Genomic DNA, 17,346 nt, shown 5'->3' with positions numbered 1-17,346 from the left:
GCGCGCTGCGGGGCGCCCCCGCCACCCCAGCCACGGGAGCAGGTCTGGCTACGGCAACTGTGGCTGCTGCTGGGGCATAGGCTGCAGTAACGGTGTGCGCAGCCACTGGTGCCTGGTGGACAGTGTAGCTAGCAACTGTAGTTGGATGGGAATAGGCTACACCCGAAGCTGGCTGCTGGCTAGATTGGAAAAAGACAGTAAGTAAATAATTATATTTTATCCAACATACTAAGAGAATGCTTGCACATTTCAAGATCCTACATTTGATTAATGCTTGTCTGTTCCACTATGAGTCTTTCGTGTTCTGGTTTTTATTACCTCTCTTCCCCATACACCAAAAAGGCTGCAGAATTTTGAAGTTTCTGTGGACACATACATCATGCAACTGATGACTTTCTTAGCAAGGGGGGCACTTGTGTTGTGGGTTGTTTTTTTTTCAAGTAATGGAACATGAGCCTTCTATTTAAAATAATATAGAAGTCTTAAACCGTTATATTTTCATGACAGTTTTAAAATGCTTTAGTTGTTCTTCAGCAAAACTGACATACCTGTCAAATTAGCAAAAATACTACTTTTCTGTGACACCTCACTACTGACTTACATTTCCATAGTTTTTCCATAAACAGTATTAATGAGATGTTAAAGACTTGCATGAATATTAGCTCAAAACTACTACATTTAAGGCAGAGACACCTTAAATACACACTTCTGAAAGGAGACTTCTCCCACAGAAGTTGAAAATTATAAAAGCTGGACCTGCTTGCTCATATAGCAGTTCACTGCCCTATTATATAAAGCATCAAAAGAAGACAGTCAGATCAAGCAGAAAAGACGGCTAACAGAGCTCTGGCAATCTTCCAGGCACATGCTGAGATTAATCTGCATCTCTATAACGTGCAGGTAGGACACTAATAGGTGTCTATTTGCAAAGGATGAGTAAATATTAACAGCATAAATAAAAAAAGATGGCTTTAAAGGTTTAATTGTTTTAAAATAAACTAACATAATTGTGCTATATTTGTGTGTAACTGCTCATTTTGAATAGAAGCTTAGAATAGGTAGTTTGATCTTTAAGTAAATGAAGTTTCTCTTCAGATTGTATAAAGTGAACTGGGCAAAATAACACTACCTAAAACAATACGATGTGAGGACATAGTGATCCCTCTGAATTGTTCAGTACCCTTTCTGCATTGTTGTTTAGTAATATTTAAGAACCTCTATACAGTTTCACATCTCCATAGCACTACTAAGAGATAATTCCATGCCTGTAAAGGAGGTAGTATCCCCTATTTTTCAGAAGAAAACAGAAAAATGAAATCTCACATGAAACAAACATACTCAGTGGCACAACGGAACTGCTGAATGGTTATGTTAAAAACCCAAAGGAGCAAATTATAGTACTTCTTCCTGAAGCCTGCAATATTATCTCTGACATATCCATCAGAAATAAAACACATTTTGACTATACGTACTGTTACTTTTGCAAAGGACATTTCCATAATTCCCTTGTGCTCAGTAATTTTTATGTATTAATTTATTTATGGGAAAATTGATTTTGTAATTTTAATTACAACAGAACCCATTAACTTCACAGTATTAAAAAAAAACAACCCTTCTTACAGCAGAACAGAGAAAATTTTATTACTATTGGACTTCCATGCCAGGACTTCACATTCTTCTCACCACAGGCCCCTGACTGCTTAATCACCTGCATTCCATCCAAAGTTAATTCAGTTGTGAGTTGTACTCACAATGAAGTTTAATTTTATTTTCAATTTCTGAGCATAACAGCAGAAGGAAAAGACCTAAAATACTTTGGTGTAGTTCCCACCACTGCATGAAACAAGTCTCCCTACTTGACAGACATAGGAAGATGCTCTGCTTTGTCAGTATAAGGTAAGAAATATTTTCTTATGGTAAAACTGAATGACAGTCTATAAAATGAAGTTGCATTAGCTACAAAACTAACAGTACAGAATTGTAAAATAATCACAAATTCTGAGGTAATTATAATTATCATATATATCTATCAAAAACACATTAAATTAAGAAAATAGCAGACTGTTTAACTCACACAGCAGCTGAATACATTAACAGTCCAATACTGACAAAAAGGGAAATCTTGCTCCACCCTACCACCACTCTTATTTCTCCCTCCTCCCATGTGCCAAACTGGACTAAGCCACTCTATTCCACCACTGGTGCTAGTTCTGTCACTTGGCATTCTACTAACTACACTGATTTAACTCATTAATCCAGCAGAAAATGCTGAGAAATTTTTTTTTTTTACTGGCCTCATTTTCTGACATGGTAAGAAATGTTAAAAACATTGAAGCTCACAAAAAAAAAAAAAAAGTCTGCTGAGTGCCAGAACCCATATAAATTATACATAGTGAAACAAGGAGGCAAAATGGAAGGAGCAGAAAGAACAGGGACCTGTCCAGGAAGCACTAACTTAGGTTTTCCAAGTTTCATGACACAGTGCTTAAGTAATTATTCCAAAATCTGATGCAGTTAAAAACACACTATGAAGTAACAGTAACAGTCAGTTTATCAAAGAAAATGCTTTTGTTCTCAGAATACATGTAATTAAAGCTACCTGAGAGTTTATAGTGTTTAATATTGTGAAAAGATGATCATCTTATTAGCAGGACTGCTGAAAACATTCTGGTGCAGACAGTTTAATTTCTTCTGTGCTATTTTTGTACTAGAATTTCTTATCATGGTCTAGAATTAACAGCCAAAATAATTTGATTTTTAAGGCAAATACAGTTCTATGACCATGTTTACTTTAGCAAACCTGTTCCCCTTGCTTCTGCAACATGATGCAGAGCTAGTGATCGAGTTTGCAAGATTGTAAGAGAAATATTCTAGAATTGACTACTTCCTTCCTTTAAAAAGTTATGTTACATTATGTTACAGAAATTTATGGTGACAGCTTTTCTAAATTTATTACATTCCTTTCTTCTTAACATTAACATGACCAGACATTTTCTTGTAATTAATTTACATAAAAGTATTTTTGTGCCAGCTTCTTCATTTAACTTACAAGTTTTTATCCTTGTTTGGTGACTAGTAGCTCATCCCTTTTGCTGAGATGAACTTACCTCCTCCTAGATTATTTGCCCAGATTCCCCATTCCACTGATCTTTCTTGCAGTTCACCTGCACAACTATCCTAGTTATCATCTAGTCTTCTTTCTCGACTACAGATGGCAAGAACTGTCCATGTAATTTCAGATTAAGTTTCAGCTGTGCTACCCACTCTGCTCCAGAAGGTGATTCTTTCCAAAGTCTAGCTTTCTCAGACAGCTTTTTGTAAAATTACCTGTGTACTGACAATATTTCCTTGCATCAAATATCACAACATGCCATACAAATACAAATACTAAGTAAGACTCCGAAGTGATCCCTAGGGAACTTCACTGCAATTATTCCTATTTGGTAATCACTTTTCTAATTTCACTAACCACCTCTACCAACTTGTTCTCTACATCTCTTACTAACCTCTACTTTAAGTAATAATTTTCCATACTGCACCACATCAAGTATTTAAAATTTGTCCCGATAAATAAAGACTCCAAAAGATTTAGGCACATGTTATTACAAGTTATTAGAGCAGCAATAAAATATTACAGTATGTCAGCTATGGTAACAAACTACATGTGTGTTCTTCACCACAAGAAACTAGCCCAGTATAACTTAATCCCCAACATGGTGGGAAAAAGTTAAACCAAATTACTCGGTAAATTCTATGGCCTTAGGATTTACAAACAGAGACTGCAGCACTTCAGACTGTGCTAACAACTAACTCACTGACCTGGTAACTCAGCCTGTTATGTTGGGTTTGGCTGGTGTAGAGGCAATTTTCTCCATAGTAACTGGCATGAGGCTATGTTTGAGTTTTCTCACTCTTCCAATTCTCTCCTCCATCCCACAGCAGCTGTGCTCCTGTGCCCTTAGGAGGTGATGTTTAAAGAGTGACCAGCACTTTCCAAAGTCTAGCTTTCTCAGACAGCTTTTTGTAAAATTACCTGTGTACTGACAATATTTCCTTGCATCAAATATCACAACATGCCATACAAATACAAATACTAAGTAAGACTCCGAAGTGATCCCTAGGGAACTTCACTGCAATTATTCCTATTTGGTAATCACTTTTCTAATTTCACTAACCACCTCTACCAACTTGTTCTCTACATCTCTTACTAACCTCTACTTTAAGTAATAATTTTCCATACTGCACCACATCAAGTATTTAAAATTTGTCCCGATAAATAAAGACTCCAAAAGATTTAGGCACATGTTATTACAAGTTATTAGAGCAGCAATAAAATATTACAGTATGTCAGCTATGGTAACAAACTACATGTGTGTTCTTCACCACAAGAAACTAGCCCAGTATAACTTAATCCCCAACATGGTGGGAAAAAGTTAAACCAAATTACTCGGTAAATTCTATGGCCTTAGGATTTACAAACAGAGACTGCAGCACTTCAGACTGTGCTAACAACTAACTCACTGACCTGGTAACTCAGCCTGTTATGTTGGGTTTGGCTGGTGTAGAGGCAATTTTCTCCATAGTAACTGGCATGAGGCTATGTTTGAGTTTTCTCACTCTTCCAATTCTCTCCTCCATCCCACAGCAGCTGTGCTCCTGTGCCCTTAGGAGGTGATGTTTAAAGAGTGACCAGCACTCATGAACCCCAGCACCTGCAAAAATATTTTCTTGGGGGACTGGACTCAGAAGTTTCCTGAGCAGCCTGAAGTCTGCTCTCCTTATGTCCAGTGTTGAATTTTAGCTGGCAGCTTTCCTTTTGTCAACAGATTTTTAAATCAATCGCCTTGTGGCCACTGTGGTTGAGACAACTCCAATCTTCACTCTCAAGAAGAGTGCTGCTTGACAAGCAGCAGATCAAGGAGGGCATTCTTCCGAGCTGGCTCCCTTATGATATGTTTCATAAAGCCATCCTCCAGGTTGCTTAGAAATCTTCTGGCCTGGGTTGTGCTAGCTGTATGCTGCTCGCAGCTGACTTCCAGCAAGTTGAAGTCCCCCAGAAGGACAAGGGTACTTTACGTGGAAGTGTCCCTTAGTTCCTCAAAGAACAGGAATAGGTCATCAGTATCCTCATCCTGGCCAGGAGGTCTATATTTCCACAAGAACATGTGCATTATTTTTTTGTCCCTTGATTCCTACCCAAAGACTCTCAACTGTGCCATTGCCAACTGTCAGTTCCATACACTCTAGCCTTTCCACTACATACAAAGCCACTCCCTCTCCTCTTCTGTCCTGCCTGTCTCTCCTGAAGAGTCTGTACCCATCCAACAGGGTGCTTCAATCACAGAACTCACCCCACCAGATTTCACTTATACCAATAATGTCAATTCTCTGGGACCGGGCCAAGGTTTCAAGCTCAACTTGTTTATATCTCATGCTGTGTGCATTAGGGTAGAAACACTTCAGGTATGGCCAGGCTGGCACTGTGACCAACACCTTAGTGCTTGTTTCCTCAAGTCTTGTCACACCATCCCATTACTCACCATTGGCAACCCCAAGTTTTGTCCCCTACCTCCTTCCAAGCTAGTTTAAAGCTCTTTCAACAAGTCCCACTAGATCCTGTGCTAGAACTCTTTTTTCCCCTCTGAGAAAGGAGCATATCATCCTGTTTTAGCATCCCAAGGTGTTGAGTAGATCACCCTGATCAAAGAATTCAAAATCTTTCTGCTTATACCACTCTCAAAGCCATGCATTGATGAGATAGAGTTGTCTAGTCTTATTAATATCATCCCTTGTTAATGGGAGGATTGAGAAGATCACAACCTTCAACCAAACATCCCAAGGTCCTAAAATCTCTTTTAATTGTCCTTAGACTTCTTTTAGTTATTTCATCATCGCCTGCTTGAACAACAAGTACTGGGTAGTAATCTGACGGACTTTACTAGAGTAGGGACTTCACCAGTAGTGTCCCTTACCCATGCCTCTGCGAGACAGCAGACTTCCCCTCGAGTTGGGTCCAGTCTGCATATCGGGCCCTCTGTTGCCTTCAGAAAGGAATCTTCTTTTCCTCTTAGCAGAGGAGGTTGCAATGCAGACTGCAGTTGATTTAGTTCTGGGAGGCACTTCTATCTGAGGACTCTCTCCCTCCTTATCACTAGCCTGTCATTCTAGTTCCAGGACATCTTACCAGTTATATATAAGAAGTGCCAGACCTACTTGTTGGATTTTCAGAGGCAGGAGAAACCTTCCTTCTGGTAAGTTTACTGACCTGCTTCCAGCCCTTGCCATTGGCAGACTCTTTACTAGTTATCATGCTTGGTTCTGGGTGCATCTGCTTCTCCATTGCAGTGGAGAATCAAGACTCCTCAGAGTCTTGAGACTGAAACGTCCTCATTACTGCCACTTCTTGCCAGAGCAAGGCTCTAGCACTCCTTGCAGCCTGTGATCTGGACAGCTGCATGTTTCCATGGGACTTCTGTCTGGGTTGCTGCGTCCATTCCGGCAAGCGGCGCTGCCTTCTGCTGGGTGGAGACAACGGCTGCGCTCTCTCACTGCCTCTCTCCTCACTCCTTTCGGTCTCACTTAACACTCTTTGGGAGGGCAGTGATCACTAGTTAAGATACCTCAGGAGCCAGGTGAGGGCTGCTCATGCGGAACCACTGCACAAACTGCTCTGCCAAGCCCTCTCGATGTGCCACGCCCTGTTTGTTCACTGTGCTCCTTAAGGGCTGCATTTGTACCTGGACCGGAGCTGGGCCATCAGCCTCGTCCCCACCCACGCTGAGGCAGAACTTTCCCCAGTCAGGAGCTGTCACTTGTCATTTCCTCAGGGCAAGGAGGCAGGCTCCCTCTCTCTCTGTGCTTGTTGCTGTTGTTTGGCCACCGTCCTGCGACGTCATCAGCCGCGATCCCTCTGCCTCGGTGACTGCGCTGAAATGGTGCCCAACTCATGCCAACTGGCTATATGGACTATGCAGCACTTAAAAAATCACAGAATAATTTAGGGTGAAAAAAAAGATTTGGAGGCCATCTGCTCAAACCCAGTGCTCAAAGCACAGCAAATTTTAAAGTTACATTAAGCTTCTCAGGGTTTTGTCCAGTCAGGTTCCAATCTTCTCCAAGAATGGAGACTGCAAGACTGCTCTGGAAAATGTTTCACTGTTTGAGCACCCCAACTCTCACAAATTTTTTCTTTAGTTTACAAAAACTTCAGTTTCAAAAGCAAATGTGCTCTGCATTAACACTTGCATAAGTCAGACCCAGTTTGTGACCATCCAATTCAACTCAACTTCATATTGCCATTCTTAGGAGTGATTTTATTTGCTATCAAAAAAACCACCATTCTTTAAGAAGTAATGAATGAAGAAGTCGGTAGCGTCAAATTGTACTCTGCTGTATTGCTGTTATGTTACCTCTTCCACCAGAAATTTTCATTCATAATAAAAATATTTTATTCACACCACACCTGTTTCTTTAGCTGACCAATTTCTATTTCCTAGGAACACCACACACTCTTTGATGCCCATCTTTCAACTCAGATTTTTATTTCACTGTTTTAACTATCCCAGCCAGAGCCAGATTACAGTCTACACGTTGCACTCAATTGTTCTGCTCCAGGCTCTGCGTGTTTCCGTCAACTACCAGGTCATTTTCAGCACCTGACCTAACACATTTTGTCACTCCCTACTTGCTTTAAACTGCTACAGGCATATTGCTACTTCCCCACGCTCTTTGCTTCTTCCTCCCAAATAAGCTTGCTTCTATTTTGTTCTATGCCCCTGCATATACCTATCTTGCCCTCATCTTCCACATCCTACCTAAGTAACCTCAAGATCGAGATAATTAATTCTTGATTCACAACTACTGTATTACAGTTTATGAGAACAGTATTTGTTATAAAACACTTCTTTCTCAAATCTTTGAATAACACCTAATTTCTACTGACACTAATGATGGGAAATACTAATCTCTCTGATGCATTAGCATGAAAAGTGCCATATATTACAAAATACCACCATGATATTAAACCTCCTAGATAAGACTGACTGCCTCAAGCTGTGACCATGTGACACTAATCTCCAATTCCATGTCAATCTGATTTTCTGAGGGGTGAGGGGCCACACTGGTTCACAGACTTGCAGAATTCATCCCAGAGCAAATATCAGAGCAAAAACTGGTCTTGTCCACATCGCCGTATGGTGTATGAAACCCTTTCACCAAAATAAAGCATGTTTTCCTGAGGCAGATGCATGTTTTGCCCTGGTATTCTGCATGCTGGATATAAGACTAACATTGCAGCTGCTTTTATAGTGTCAGCACTCAATATTGCTGTGTACCCTCACGATTGTGATTCTGAAACAGTGCAGTATTTCTCCCATTTCCAAAGTCCCCACTCCAAAACATCAACTCATTGAACAGTTGTGAAGATCTCCCTGCCCCAATTCTACAGCACAAAACCAATTAGAACTACAGTACAGCTATAACAGAAGTGTAATTCTACGTAGATATGTAGCTAGGAGAATTGTAGCCTGTCCAAGTTGTTTTAGAAAAAACAGCAACAAAAAGCCCTCACCCCAAGAGCAAACTCTCGTGTTAGCTGTCAGTTTCCCACATTAGTTATTAAAATAACTAGATTAATTTAGTATTTCTGATGGTAACTTGTGAAAAACAAGAAAATTCAAGAAGCAATTAAAAAACTTTTCTGGACTGCACAAAGACCTTCAACAAGGAAACTAGCTATGTTTTTGATACAGAAAAAGAAGTATGGTCTTCCAAAGTGGAAAAAAAAAACAAAAAAACTGGCAAAAAAAAGCACTTAAAATTATTAAATCAGAGGCTGGCTAGGAGGCAGAAACTGCTGATCAACAGCAGTTAATGAAATACTGGTGTTCACAAAACCACACAGGTTTGTCTAACTGAAATAGCTGCTTTTAATACAGATTTGCAAATGCAAACATTTTTTCACCAAAAAAAAAGCTTAGATGAGAACTTGTATTATAAACATTAGATTTAATATGGCAGAACCCTCCTTTCATTTTGAGCTATGGGCCTTTTCTAATATAAAAGTATTGAGGGGTTTTCTGTAGAAAAAGGTAAGTAAATTGAAAATAGAAAGCTTTATTTATTTTTTTGCCAGGCAAAAACTTCAGATGACTTAAGATTGTAAAATATTTTATATTCCACATTAGAATATTTTTGGAGTAAGTCATGCATTAAGAAACTTAATAATGTATCTGTGGCAAATACTTTTAGAGGAATACACCTTCAGGAGAAGACAGTCTATTTCCCAGTAAGATATATAGCATGTAAAATGTATATAAAAAAGAAGCACATAAAAGGTTCTCAGTAAGCCTTCATCACTGGCTGACTTAATTTAAAACCAAAAATGAATTGTAATTCCTCTTCATGTATACTGAAGAAAAAAACATTGAGCTCCAGTCCACCTACGAACAACCAACACACACACACAAATATAATGATGCTGAAAACCATCTTCATAGAGCCAAACATGATATTCGTATTTTTATTTCTAGTTTTCTGAAGAGTGCTCTTTCGACATCAAGCTATGATCAGGACTAAAACCAGTTTTGTTTGTCTTTGTCCAAATTACCAGCTTCTTCAGAAAGGAGTGCAGTTCAGACTGGGATCCAACTGGCTGGAAAGAGTAGCCCTATGGAAAGGGACCTGGGAGTCTTGGTGGGTAACAGGTTCAGCGTGAGTGAACAGTGCTCTGCAGGAGCACAGAAAGCCAACAGGATGCTGGGCTGCATCAACCAGGACATCACCAGAAGAGAGAGGAAAGTCATCATCCTGCTCTACTCGGTGCTTGTCAGACCACATCTGGAGTATTGTGTTCAGTTTTGGTCCCTGCTCTACAGGAAGAGGCATTACTGAAGATGAAGAGGCACAACTGGTCAGATGAAGATTTGTGTGTTATTAGCACGTGCACAAAATAAAAATATTATGAAAAAAAATAAAGTGAGCTTTTTCCTCATTAACACATTGACAATAAACAGCATAAAATGACATGAAATATATTACTACAATAGACTGTACATTTATACTTTCAGAAGTGACTTTACTTCTGTTTTTCTAGAGCCTGTTACTCACTACAAGCACAAAATTGCAATGAAGACTAAATGTATCTTTTTAGAACTTTCATTAATGTTATTGTTTCCTCTTATTGCAATTTTGTACACAAAACACTGTAACACAATTCATCAATAATTCAGAGAGGCCTGAAGGCACCCAATGTGCAATTCCTCTTGAACTCTGTTAAATTTCTGCAGCTCCCAGGGACTTATTCTAGTTTGACTGCACATGGCCTAAAAAATACAGTTTTCTGTGGCAATGAGTTTCCCTTCCTCTTCCTTGTTTCTAAACACATGCTTGCATCCATTACAAACAAAAAATCTTGATTGCTACTAGATAACTAAGCCACATACTACCAATGGCTCATATCAAAGATCAGCACCTTTAATACACCCTTACTGCTTTCTTAATCCTCATATTTAGTCTCACAACATGATTAAAATCAAATCCAAAACTGCAAATTCTTCCCTCCCTGTACATCACAATGTAACTGCAAGTGTCTGTAACAGTGATGTAATATATGCTCTGTGTTTACCGCTCAGTTGCACACTATGGACACTGCCCTACCTATACGACTTTCTTCATTATTAAAATATTTATTTTATTCAAGACAACAGCCATGTTCACAATGATAATACAAAAAACTAAAATAACTGAACTTGAGATGTTAAGTTGGCCTGAAAATTTTTTCTCTATCAATATCACTGAATCAAAGAATGGCTGAGGATGGAAGGGACCTCTGGAGGTCATCTCATGGGCTCATGGAGTCCAATTCCATTCAGGCAGGGTCACCTACAGCCAGCCACCCAAGACCATGTCCAGACAGATTTTCAGTATCTCCAAAGATGGAGACTCCACAACTTCCCTGGGCAACCTGTGCCAGGGCTCTGCCACTCTCACAGTAAAAAGTGCTCCCTGATGTTGAAATGGAACCTTTTGTGTTTCAGTTTGTGCTCATCGCTTCTGGTTCTGCTACTAGGCAGCACTAAAAAAAGCCTCGCTCTGTCTTCTCTGTACCCTTCCTTCAGGTATTTATACACATGAAGAAGATGCCCCCTCAGCCTTCTCTTATCTGGGCTAGACAGTTCCAGCTCTATCAGCCTCTCCTCATAGGAGAGGGCTCCAGCCCCTTCACTATCTTTGTGGCCCTGTCATGAGCCAATGCCAGGGGTCTATCGGCTGAAAGATAGCTTTCGTGACTCCCTCCCACCCAATTTGGAGGGGTTTCCCACAGGCCCTTTCTTCCACACTCTCTACTATGTCCATGTCCCTCTGGTATTGAGAAGCCCAGAATGGGACACAGGGCCCCAGGTGTAGCCTCAACATAGCACAGTTGGAGGGGAAAGATCACTGCCCCTGGCTTGCTGACAGCAGTCTCTGTCTAATGCAGCCCAGGACACCATTTGCCTTCTTTGCTGCTGGAGCACATTGCTGGCTCACATGCAACCTGGTGTCAACCAGCATCCCTGGTCCTTTTCTGTCAAGCTGCTTTCCAGCTGGGTGGCCCTCGGCACATACTGGTGCAAGAGGTACTTCCCGGGTACAGAACTTGGCACTTCCCCTTGTTGAACTTCATGTGATTCCTGTCAGCCCATTTCTCCAGACTACTGAGGTCCTTCTGGACTGCAGTGCAACACACAGGCATATTAGCCACTCCTCTCAGTTCGTGTCATCAGCGAACCTGGAGAGGGTACACTCCGCCCCCCCATCCAGATCATTAATCAAGATGTTAAACAGAAAAAATGCTAAAATTGTCAAGTTCTTTATAAAAGAAAGGAAGCTTCACTATTATGGGAAATTCTATATAATGCTTAAAACATTCTATGTTTCCTGCTTTAAGCTACTACTGTGGTTTTCTAGTACCAAAAATGCAACGACACTTTAGCGTGCCATTGTTGCGCTTTAGTAGCAGACAACATTTTACACATAATTTAACACTCAGAGTCATGCCTACAACCATCAATCCATTTTGAGGTTACAACTACAGGACGTAACTATACCATTAACAGAAAAGCTTCCCAAGTGCTCGATTCCTAAAGATGTGATCTGCCTGCAAAATTCAATTAGCTGGCAGACTTCCTCCCTAAAAATGACAAAGGCTCACCTGATTAGCGAGGTGTCTTTCCTCCCCAATTACCACCACGTCTTCTGTCTCCCCATCACTGGTTAACTGCAATACCGGCATACAAGCCTATGCTAACAAACCTTGAGCCCCTTACTGCCTTTCTGATGTCAGCATACCTCCTTGTGAGAGTGGGACCTCTGAAAATAAGTCTATCAAAATGTTGTTTTTTTTTATTAACAGCAGTAGTTTACTTAGATTTCTTCCATATATTAAGCCAGAAGGGCATGTTTAGAATAGTACTGAAGATTTAACATTGGTTGAACTAAAGACAATCAGCTCAATGCAGCTCTGTTACATCCAGTGATGTTGTTTTTGCAAATAATGCATAGACTTTAACATGTGATGCAACGCAAGATACCATGAGCATAAAATTTACAGAAAGAAAGCATTTTGAGTTTTTATGCTATGATACAGGTCCATTGATCCTATGATAAAACTATGATTACTTTCATTTCCCAAGCACTTGAGAATGAGGAGTGTATCACATAATACCTTAAGATTAATACATGTTTTTCTCAACTTAAGTCTAGCAGTACATCATCACTTCAGAATAAGCCAGCAGACATACTCAGTATTGTCCTTAAGTTTGGGCTAGTAGGTCTATGTGAACTACAGGTCTAACACATCTGAAAGACTGAATGCTTTTGAAACCAGCATCTAGTTGAGGAAGAGGTACGGGAGCCAACATTTAAGACAAAAGTAAAATTAATTAGAAATATTAGCAAATATGAAAAAAACACTCCACCCCAAACAATTCTCAATAGCTTACTTAGCCATCCACAGCATTTTACCTTCCTTTTTTGTTCAACACTATCCTTAAATATGCTGTAACATCATATGCCATACTTGAATGAGAAAGCAGGTGTAACTACAGAAGTTCACTTCCATATGGTTGTCTAGAATACTGCATCTCAACCTAAACTCACAGGCACCGTGGTCTTCTCTGGACCTGAGCTGCTACAGTTGGCCTTATCTAAGAATGTTTGCCACACTTACAGAATGTTTAAGGTTGGAAATCAGGTTCCAACCTCGCTGCTATGACCAGGGACACCTCACACTAGGCCAGGCTGCACAAAGCCTCATCCAACCTGGCCTTGAACACCTCCACAGGGGGCAGCCACAACCTCCCTGGGCAACCTATTCCAGTGCCTTCCTACCCTCATGGTGAAGAATTTCTTCCTGATGTCTAACCTAAATCTCCCCTCTTTCAGTTTAAAATCACTGCACTTAGTTATATCAACAGTACCTGAGGTCAATTCAAAGTTAATAAATCCCTTCTAACTACACAAGAATCTCCCATCTGTGACCTGCCTTATAAAAGCAGGGTCATGGTTTGAATATCACTAACATGAAACTAAAGACACTTAAAGATTATCTTCTTAACAGAAACCAGAATCTTAACAAGGTGAATTAAATGAGACTACCACATTTGCACACGTCTCCATTCAAATATTTCTCAATGCCCGTATCTCTCCACTAGCATCTGCACACTTCAATCAGCCAGATTTAGAATAAAAGCATAACTGTGCCTCTCTCTAGCACTGAATCAAGAATGCTATTATTTTGTACATAGGAAAGACAAAACAATATTAGACTGTTTATTTCAGACTGAATTGACAAACAGTGATTCAGGAGACCCACAGTGCACACACAAGAAAACAGTACTAGTACCACCAAATTCCACATTTATTTCAGGCTTCTTAATAGATGGATTAATAGAGTTACTTAAATGAGTAACAGATGAAGTTCACATTGCACGCAGGTTTATTTCCTTAGGCTCTAATACCACCACTAGCAGAAAGCACAAATTGAGAAGGTACTGCAACATTCAGAGAAATTCCCTCCATTGGTATTTGCATAATCTAATGTTTCTCTCATTAAACCATTATATTATTGCCAAGTAGTGCACACAAAGAATTTTGAATGAGCAGACAGTAGGAGATTTTATGCAGTGACAACACTGAAAGGAACAAGAATGCTTCTAATCCACCATTAATATGTTTGAAGGGCATTTAGCTCTTTTGCTGCCTCTGATTAAATACAAAACAAGTTAAGATTTCAAATGTGCTTCATGAAAACTAGTATTTACGAGCTAATAAAGACAGACCTCTATTCCCTCTCCTATCTGGTCGATTCAGGGAATGACACTACTTACAGTTACAACAGTAAATACATTATCAACTCCTGCACACGCTAGTCACAAATTTCCCAAATCCAAAGTCTAACAGCTGAGAAGCTACCAATACAGCCTTTATAATTGCTTAAATTATCAGTATTTAATATTAGAATGATGTTCCTTAGGGTTCAATCCTAGGGCCAGCAGCATGCTCTGGCAGCCAAGATGATAAACCCCTTCCTGGGGAGCATCAGACACAGCACATGTCACAGGAGGTTTAGGTTGGACATCAGGAAGCATTTATTTACCAGGAGGGTGGTCAAACACTAGAACAGGCTCCTAGAGAGGTGGTTGTTTCCCCAGGCTTGTCAGTGCTTAAAGGGCATTTGGACAATGCTCTTTAAGAACAAGCTTTAACTTCTCAGCCCTGAAGCGGACAGGCAGTTGGGCGAAGCGATCATTGTAAGCCTTCCAACTGAAATATTCTATTTCCGTTATTTGAAATTATCTATCAAACTATTTAGACTCTATTATTTCTGATGCAAAGTTTGGGGTTTTTTTTCTGCATGTCTGCAGCTGAAGATTTAACAGCTTCAAACTATGAGATACTCCAATACAGGTATGTACCCTAAAAAGAACTGCAGTTTTAACTTAGCTCAAGTAAGTGCTGAAATCAACAGGATTCTACATGTTATCATTAGGGAACGCTGACTGACATTTCTTTAAAGTTGCAGTCTAGAGTTCTCCTAATATATCAGAATCTCTCACAGCCATTTTGTCAAAAGACTATTGCCAAACATGAGACAAAGAATGTGTTTATTATAAAATTGCTGATACTTACTATAAAACTTCTAAACACCATTTATCAAAGAACTTAAATTTCAAGTGTCTGATTCACCCTCCTAAGACAACTTGATGTTTTAAGTAACTTTTTTTAAATCCATGGGTTAATCCTGCAGCTAGAATATTTTCTTCTAGATTTATGAGGTTCACCTATGTATTCACTATGCAGATAAACAAACATTTGTTTATCTATTATCCTGACTTCTAAGAAACAAGAATTTTCTTATTCTACAAACTGATACTTCAGACACTGGTAATGGTGTTCAGAAGAAGCTTTGCAATATTTAATACTTTATTATCTTTTCCTGTCACCACTGTCTCTTTCTCAAATAGACATTTTGTAGCACTCTAAACAAGCTACTAAGGATCTGCCAAGTCTATTTCATGAAGGTAAGCTCTGTTTTGATATTTTAAGTGACTCTTATGTTTTCTTCTCAAAAAATTAAATTTATTTTTATGAAAGGACTGCTTTAATACTGATTGCTGTGTCTCTTCAGTTTCAGATGTGATAGATTTACAAGCCCATTATAGGATGTAGAGTCTTTTACTGACAACAAATTAAATATAAGCTAGCACTGGTGATAGCAAAGGAAAAAGCTTATTTCAATCAGTTTTTCCATCTTCTCAATAACACATTCACGATTAACTATGAAGATAATATTTGAACTAGAATGTTATTCCAACTGTATGTTTTTATATTGCAATTTGACTGGAAATTTCAGATTAGTTGTTCAGGTTTGTTAAGTCTAGAGACAACCTCAGCTCCACAATAAAGGAGTAATCATTTAAACAAAATTAATTTTCATTTCCAAATCACAGACATATGGATCTCAGTGCATTACTCACTTAAAGATAATTTGCTTACTTAGAAAGAAGGAAAAAAAAAAGAAAATCGAATTAAGAACTCCTTCACAGCCCATGACAACCCAGTTTTTAATTTGATTTGAACTGCCAAGTAAAACATAAACATACTGTGAACACCTAATCCTCTCCCTTAACTATTAAACACTGAAGTAAATTAATTGTAATGTCCTTGAGGTCCATTTCCAGTAAAAAATAGAAAGAACAGGCTGGGAGTCATTCCATGACTCCTATAAAACCGTGTATTGCTGAAACTATGTCAGCTATGCTATTTTGATTAGCTAGTTAACAGTAAGACACACATGCATTCATTTCCTAATAAACCTTGATGTATTTTCTTTATTCTTCTGTTTTTGCCACGAGCCAAGACTCAGGAGTCAAGGAAGGTTTTTACAGATTTATGAAACTCATCACACAGATTCACATGTGGACTTCAAGGTGCTACTCCAATACCAAAAGTAAAAAAAAGTGAAGATACTTCTGATAGTGTCTTTTTTTTTGGTCAAATTAAGCAACCTGATTTCAGAAAACATTATATGCCAAATGCTACCAATTTTTTTTTTAACACTCAGATACACTATTTGGATAAAACCTAAAGATAAAAAGACTTAATTGGCAGTGTGTTTATACAAGATGTACAGTTACCACAAGCTCCACTATAAGACCTACTCTTAGCAAAGTAGAAAATCTTTTTAAAAGGTGTCTGGCCCTAAAAGTACCTTTTCTACTTTCTTAGAGGCATTGATTATAACATAGCTTGGATCGAACTAAGTCCTCTGCATTTGCTGGTGGTTCAGCTCCTTTCTTACTCATCCAGCCTCCCATAGGTTGAGTCGATACAATTCTATTCTGTGTTAGAAAGGATTCTGTCCTCCCACGCTGATAAAAGCGGAGGCAAAGACCTGGGGAGCAACCCCCATCCTCCCTGACGCCGAAGCAGGGTAGAGGCCTGGGGGCGGCAGCAGGGAACGGGCTGGTGGTGCTCACTGCAAGTGGCCATTTTAATTTAAGGGCCTCGGGACCTGATGCTGCAGCCGATCCTCCTCCTCCCCCGCGGTGCTCAGCACCACCCGGGGACGAGACAAGGAGGCCCCACCCGGAGGGTCAGAAAACGCGGGGCGGAGAAGCAGAGGGTCCCAGGCAGGGCCATCCCGGCGGAGCGGGGTGAGCGGGAGGAGGCCCCGGCGCGGCGTGGGTGTCGCGCCGAGCCCGCAGCCCCGGGGGCGGGCACATCCCGGCCAGACAGGGGACCCGAGGCGACCGGGGGACCGCAGGCCGCGGGCCCGGCCGGCGGGAGGGAGGGAGGAGCGGG

General features: G+C 40.0%; 1 protein-coding gene across 1 annotated transcript in view; it reads right to left on the bottom strand.

Moving 5' to 3' along the window:
- ZFR (zinc finger RNA binding protein) overlaps positions 1 to 17,346 on the bottom strand; it is a 55,601-nt gene that overhangs the window by 29,017 nt on the left and 9,238 nt on the right. Inside the window, 1 exon segment of the mRNA XM_010008770.1 lies at positions 30 to 179. Coding sequence (XP_010007072.1) covers positions 30 to 179 — 150 coding nt within the window.

Source organism: Chaetura pelagica, unplaced genomic scaffold, assembly GCF_000747805.2.
Source record: "Chaetura pelagica isolate M959 unplaced genomic scaffold, ChaPel_1.0 scaffold31, whole genome shotgun sequence".
In the NCBI taxonomy this organism is placed as follows: domain Eukaryota; kingdom Metazoa; phylum Chordata; class Aves; order Apodiformes; family Apodidae; genus Chaetura; species Chaetura pelagica.
This window is presented reverse-complemented; position numbering and strand designations above follow the sequence as displayed.